The 7,695-nt window shown below is 39.9% G+C and overlaps 1 protein-coding gene across 1 annotated transcript in view; it reads left to right on the forward strand.

Annotated features, from left to right (window-relative positions):
• Positions 1-7,358: 7,358 nt before the first annotated feature.
• The window catches only part of GCLM (glutamate-cysteine ligase modifier subunit), a 22,054-nt gene continuing 21,717 nt past the window's right edge, over positions 7,359-7,695 (forward strand). The window contains exon 1 of the mRNA XM_023761846.1: positions 7,359-7,492. Within this exon, the coding sequence (XP_023617614.1) occupies positions 7,359-7,492 (134 nt within the window). The remainder of the gene's footprint in view (positions 7,493-7,695) is intronic.

Raw genomic sequence — 7,695 nt, forward strand, 5'->3', positions numbered from 1 at the left:
CTGCCCCTGGGCTCCTGATTTCTCAGCAGTGAGGGTGAGGGATTTCCAACCCCTTCTGTTTTTTTAATGGTAATTCTTCATTTAACAGCAAACACACTATCCTGACTTTAGTCCGTGTTCATCTTGGGATGGGGTCATCATCAGGGACAGTTAAGACAGAATCTAGGTTACCATGTTCCACTGTGCACTGAAGTTTAGACTTGGTCCTAAAGTCCACGGGTACCCAAACAACATCCAACAAGTTCATGAAGACCCAAAGTTGGCTCAACACTAGTCAGATTTAAAACACAACTTGTACAGAATAGCAAGTATGAGCAAGCTCGGAATACATTTGAAGGTAATTTCTTTCATCATTGAGTATTTCCTCAGGGATTTTGGATGAACCTTTGAAGAAAGCAGCCAACATACCATAAATTATATAAAACTAGAGGCCTGGTGCATGAAATTTGTGCACTGGAGGGTGGGGTCCCTCAGCCTAGCCTGCACCCTCTTGCAATCCAGGAGCCCTCGAGGGATGTCTGACTGCCATGAAGGTGAGAGAGGCTCCTGCCACCGCCACTGCGCTCACCAGCCGTGAGCCCGGCTCACGGCTTGTGGCTGAGCAGTGGTCCCCCTGTGGGAGCACACTGACCACCAGGGGGCAGCTCCTGCGTTGAGCATCTGCCCCCTAGTGGTCAGTGCATGTCATAGCGACCGGTCATTCTGCCATTCGGTCGCTTTGCATATTAGCCTTTTATTATATAGGATAATATACAGAACTAGCTAAAACTAGAAACCAGTAAGTATAATCTCCTTGCCAGAAAGTTTTAATAGACCTAAAAGTCTTGTATTTTTAGAGTAAATCATGAAAAAAAATTGTAATATATCTGTATATATCTGTTCCTATGACAGCTAACATTTATTGAGCTATGTGACCAATGTCAGTAGACATACTACTGTGTCATAAATGTGTCATATATTATGCTAAGAATTTTACATATGTTATCTCGTTTACCTAATAACTATGAGCTGAGTGCTAGGATTGCCCTCATTTAATAGATAAGAAAACCCAGGTTTAGAAAGAATAAAAAATTACCCAAAAACATGCTGCTAGTTTTATATAATTTATGGTATGTTGGCTGCTTTCTTCAGAGATTCATCCAAAATCCCTGAGGAAATACTCAATGATGAAAGAAATTACCTTCAAATGTATTCCGAGCTTGCTCATACTTGCTATTCTGTACAAGTTGTGTTTTAAATCTGACTAGTGTTGAGCCAACTTTGGGTTTTCATGAACTTGTTGGATGTTGTTTGGGTACCCGTGGACTTTAGGACCAAGTCTAAACTTCAGTGCACAGTGGAACGTGGTAACCTAGATTCTGTCTTAACTGTCCCTGATGATGACCCCATCCCAAGATGAACACGGACTAAAGTGTCTGATGCAATGGTCTTGCTTTCCCAACCATTCTACTACAATGCTTCTGTGGCTAGCTGTCACCTATCATTTATCTATCTATGACTATGATTCTCAAAAATGCATATCAGAATTATGAGTTTTCCCCTATTTTTAATCTTCCTAGAACTTAATATTTTTATATAAAAATCAGTTTTAAATGTGTATCATAATTATGGGTACTCTTTTATGTATGTAATTGCAAACCTTAATTAACACTTTGCCCAAATGTATGAACACTTATATCCATGTATATTTAAAAATTATAGAGTGATGTTTGTCAGAGATGAAAAAAATTATATTACATTTTCAGTATAGTAGTACCTTTCAAATGTGGTTATAAGAACAGAAATGGCATTCGTCTGGGTTCAACTGCAGAAAACAGCCACCACTCTATTTTAAGCAGAGGGTATTTAATATAGGGAGTTAAGTGCTCACAAAATTGAAGGTTGGAAAAACAAGCTCTGGACTGGGCCTCCAGAAATAACTCCCAGAATGACACTGCTCAACTGTCCTTCCAGGAGAGCTGCTCTTGTGCCACAATAAGAAGGGTGGGCAATCAGGAGGTTGCCATTGAACCTGCTGAGTTTCAGAGCTTATTGCTGTCACTGTGATCCAGGGATCAGAAAGTGGCCATAACTGCTCCCTGATACCTGCAAAGCTGGGGATAGGACATTGGAACATGGCTGCAACAAAACTCAACAGCTGAAGACCCAGGAAGATGCTCTTCATTGCATTCCTACCTTTGAAGTTTAAAACTAGTAACTGGAATTGATATAATCTAATGTGTACTAGAATGAGAGCTGCAAGGGATTCTGAGAGTTACAGTGTTTAGCTTCCAGGTTCCGTCATACAGGAAAGGCACTCTTAGAAGGAATTTGGGGATTGAGTGCCAATTTAAGGTTTCCACCACAAAGCACATTATTAAGTAATTTAGCATGGAATTCCTATGGCTGTGAGACACTGCGGTCTGTGTCCCACTGCTAACCAACACCTCAATTGGACAGCAGTCTCCAGTGCTTCATGCATTGTTGTCTAACATGTTTCATTGAAATTGCTACTAAAACAGTAACCAAGGGAGAAAAAACTTGGCCTGTGAATTTTGTAAAATGTGTCAAATTACTTTGCTAAATTTGTCTTCAGGGGTTACATGCTGTCAATAGATATGTGATAGCTACCCTGATTAAACATGTTTTAAGGCCCAAAGAATATGACAAGAATTAGCAATGTCCTTGTCTGTGTTTATCGAGACTAGAAAATAATTTTGTCTAATAACATGAGAAAAGTGCATTTGTACAATATTAATTTTAAATGGATGCAAAATTATATGGAATATGATTGCAATATATCATAAAACAATAAATCTTCTTAATAATCCAGCAATAATGAAATACCACTTACTGCCCATCAGATTGGCAAAAACTGAAAAGACAGATAATACCTAGTGTTGGTGACTATGGGAGGAAATGCAATTTAGGTTTGAGTGTAAATTGATTCAGAGGTAGCTATTAAAATAGAAAATGTGCACACCAAGACAGTGATACTTACATTTAGTTATCAATTAGGAAAATATGCTCCCCCACGTACAAAGAGGCAAGTACTAAAATATTTATGGCCGATGTTTATTCTAGCAAAAACCTGCAAACAAACTACCTGGCCATCAATACAGAGAATAAATAAAGTATATTCATATAATAAAATACTAGGTTTTTTGAAATATGGATGAGATAGACATCTATGTACTATATATGGTTATGGGAAAATAATAACTATTAAATTGCATGAAATAACAGCATATTCACATTTATGTCAAACACACACACACACACAAATGCATACATAACACTTGTGGGACATTTGCTATGTCCCAGGCATTGTTCTAAAAGATTTATGATTTTTAACTCATTTAATTCTCAGCAGTCTGGCTCCCAGGGAAGCGATATAGCTGGAAATCAAACCAAGTTTTGAATAACTCCAAAGCCCAGAATTTCATTTTATTCTCATTTTCACATAACATCATGGTTGGAGTGTCTAGCAGATGGTCATTTTACCTGGGTGGTCTGTGGGTACCATGTCCTACTCAGGGTGAAATATTGGAATTTCAGGAGCCTGAGGCCCAGAATTTTTGTCAAGTCATCTGGTGTTATAAGAATGGATCCGATCTGCTTTGTGATTGTGAGCCAGGCCTATCCGAGAACCAGAGGGACTCTCAGAGAAGTGCTGCCTTCTGAAAAAGAACTCCACACAGTCTCATTAAAAATATGCTCACTTTCCTTGGTAGAAGTAACTCAATCCTACCTCTTCTCTTCCCAGTAACAGAAAATCATAACAGTTGAGGCTATTAACGGTGCAACTCAAGTGCACAATACCTGGGCATAGCAATGAACAGATTATCGGTGTTATCAAGATTGCCACTCTCCCGTACATGTCATCACAATATTCTTGTCTTTCCTTCATAGCCTTAAATAATCATTGAAATAATTTTAAAAAATTTTTTTAAATTAATTTTTTGAGAGGGAGGAAGGGAAAGAGAGAGAGAAACAATGATGTGAGACAGGTCGCCTTTCACACTAGCCCTAACCAGGGATAGAACCTGAGACCTTCTGGTGCATGGGGTAATGCTCCAACCAGAAACCTGATTTCTCTCCTTTCTACTAACTAGGGCAAAATGAAGGCACATGTATCCTGTTCTGATGCATCTTCACAGCCTTCATTCACCGTGGGCCAGGTTCCCACTCATCTACACGTAGGGCTATTAGAGTCTTCTCGCTGGTCTCAGTACTGAGTCATTCCCCACTATAGTTTTACATACCACTTACAGACATATTACATTTGTACCCTTTTTTCATAATGTCAACCACAATATAATTTTACATTTACTTGTAATTTAGTATCAAAAGCAGCTGCCTCCACTCAACTATAAATTACATGAAAACAGGGATAAAGTCTCACTTTGGTCTCTGAGAATTTGTTGTGCCTCATCCAGCACCTGACAAGTATTGGACACTTGAGAAATTTCTATTGAATAAATAAATATTATTTTTAAGTATATATTTTTTCTTGTGTTTTCCTTGGGGGTCAAGACTTTGCTCTAGTCAAGGTCAAGAGGTTTCTTAAATCAAGCCCAAAAGCCTCAGCTAGATGGTAATGGTCCTCCATTAATCACATCCACATCCCCTTCACCGTCAGGGGGGATCCCTGCTCAAGGTAGGCAACTCCCTTTCTTGTCTCCAGAAAACACTGTGGTTATTTCCACTCCTCAGCACTTGTTCATGATATATTCCAAACCAAGTTCTGTTTCTCCAAATCTTATGACAAATACAGTGGCAATTGCACTATTTCCAAAGAACTTGAGTTTTTAGAAAAATCCTAAAGAGGTCTTTTAAAAACCCTCATTTCTAGAGTGGCCATGACCCAATTAGTGGTTCCTGAATATGGTAACACAAACATAGCAATTACACTAATTTCAGGAAAATTTGAGAATTTAAATCCATTTTACCTTAAGAATAAAATATACCAGGTGGTCCCTTAATAAGGTAAAATGACTATTTATTCTCAAATGTTGTTTGTTCTGGTATAAAGTAAAACAATGAATGAAAATGTGATCACTTCCTGCAACAATGAGACCTTCCTATGACAATTAGACCATAAGACCTTTTCACTGTCTGCTGTAATAGAAACACTTACAGCTCATTAGCCCCTGTTGGGCTTCCAAGAGTACATTGTAATTTTTTTTTTAATGTTCTGGGAACAACTATTTTGAGAAAATTAATGTAGTGTCTTACAAGCCAAGTGAGGAGAGTGGTTTTTAAAGGGGAGCATGGAAAATACGAGATTAAGTTTCCCTCTCCCAAAACTATGGTGCCATGACAAGGGTATAATTAAATATAATATATAGAAAAAAAAAAGCTATACAGGCATAAAAAGCATACAAATCATGCACACACACTTTCAAAAATTAAAATCACCACAACAAGCGCACTTTTGTGTCAAAGAGTAAATTGCAGTAGGGAAGAGTGAGGAGTTTGAAGGTGAATAATCTAGGTTTTGATTGGGGCCCCAACAGTTAATAGTGAGATTTTTAACAAAACTTGAAAATTTATCTACCTGAGTTGCTGTGAAGAGTAAATGATTTTACATATGTAATATTTTTAAAAAAAAAATAACAGTGCTGCTGTAAATTCATGTCATAAATTTATCAATGTTGTGAAAACTGAACTGTAAGGGGGAAAGAGCAGGGGCATTAATAATAGGCGTTCTTGCCCAGCTGCGGTGGCTCACTGGTTGAGTGCCGACCTATGAACCTATGAACCAGGAGGTCACAGTTCAATTCCCAGTCAAGGTACATGCCTGGGTTGCAGGCTCAATCCCTAGTGTGAGGCGTGCAGGAGGCGGCTGATCTCTCTCTCCCTCTCCTTTCCTCTTTGAAATCAATAAAAATATATTTAAAAATAATAATAGGAGTTCTCAGTTACCGAGCGTTTACAATCAGCCAAGCACTGTACTAAGGGCTTTTCCTAAGTTCTGTCATTAATTCCTCATACCTACCCAATGTGGTCAAAGCTATATTAGATGAAACCATGGGAAGTAGCCATTTCTGTACATCAAAAATGATCACTTATCAGCAATTTCATATGGTTTAAACGATCATCTGCCCAGATTGGAGAGTGTAAAACACAGAGAGACTAAGTGACTTAAGTTAAAATAGCCTAGTAAAGTCAGGTTTACAAGCCATACAGGTTTATGTCAGTGACTAACATGCTATAAATTCCCGGCAAGATGGCTGGTCTAAGAGTAAGGAGGTGTAACCTCTAAGCTTCAATCAAGAATGATTTGCATGGTATTAGAGAATATACAAAGTCAAGAAATGATGCCAAAGCAAATTCAGCAAAAAAAATTAAATGCTTATATCAATTAAAATAGCTCATGTTTATTTCTGCTTCTGGGATGACCCTTCTCCTCAATGAATTCTTATTCAATAAATATTTATTCAAGGTCTGACTCAATTTCTAATGTCCACCTGGATGGAGGAGCTTCTTTTCTTTTCTTCTTTTTTTTTTTAATATATTTTATTGATTTTTTTACAGAGAGGAAGGGAGAGAGAGAGAGAGAGTTAGAAACATCGATGAGAGAGAAACACCGACCAGCTGCCTCCTGCACATCTCCCACTGGGGATGTGCCCGCAACCCAGGTACATGCCCTTGACCGGAATCGAACCTGGGACCCTTCAGTCCGCAGGCCGACGCTCTATCCACTGAGCCAAACCGGTTTTGGCAAGAGGAGCTTCTTTTCTACCCCTCCCCTCATTCTTACCAACTGGAATTCAACTTTTTTTTAAAGAATTTTTTTTATTGATTTCAGAGAGAAAGGGAGAGAGGGAGAGGGAGAGGGAGAAGGAGAGAGAAACATCAATGAGGAGAGGGAATCATTGGTCGGCTGCCTTCTGCACTCCCCTTACCGGGGATCGAGCCCACAACCCGGGAATGTGCCCTGACCAGAATGGAGCCCTGACCTCCTGGTTCATTAGTAGCTGAGCCACAAGGGCTGGGCTCATCTTTCTTTTTAATAGCAGTTTGCCTTTTAATATATCTGATTACTCTCAACAAAAGTAAAAGTTTCTTGAAGAAAGCTCAATAAATGTTCAATTTGAGGTGCATACTAAGTTTACCGCAAATGAAATGTATTAGGAATAAATAATCTAAGGAAATGGATGATAAAGTCTTCCCTGGTCTCGCCGGGTTAAGTGTTCTCTTTCATCTGAACTCACCTGGAAACTGCCTTATATTATTACTTACAGTTTCATATGATATGCTAGAGGCCTTGTCTCCGGAACTACAGTTTAAGCTTCTCAACGGCAAAGATGCTTATTTGACTTCACACACTGCCCGGCAAATGGCTTAAAGTCAACAGACCTTTCATTAATGGCATGAAAAAGGAGCAGTTTGGAGGAAAGCCCTTGAGGAAGAAAATGAACCAAGAGAGGAGCACAACCAAGGAGAAGGGGCGCTTGTGCGTGAACACCTGCTTCTGGGAGCTAAGAGCTGCTACCGTTCAGTCCGGGTACACCCGCCGCTGTTTTTTTGAGGGGCGGGAGGACAGCGCCAGCGCGGCCGCCCATTGGCTGCGAGGCGAGACCGCAGTGGCCTCGGGGCCCGGGCGGAGGGGCGCTGGCGTGCGAGCCGGCCTCTGACCGACAGGGGAAGCCTTGGCGTGCCGGTTCGGCCGCCCGGCTGGGCCTGGACTGTGCACTTTTCCTTTTGCAT

The sequence above is a fragment of the Myotis lucifugus genome, unplaced genomic scaffold, assembly GCF_000147115.1.
Source record: "Myotis lucifugus unplaced genomic scaffold, Myoluc2.0 scaffold_220, whole genome shotgun sequence".
NCBI classification, from domain to species: Eukaryota; Metazoa; Chordata; class Mammalia; order Chiroptera; family Vespertilionidae; genus Myotis; species Myotis lucifugus.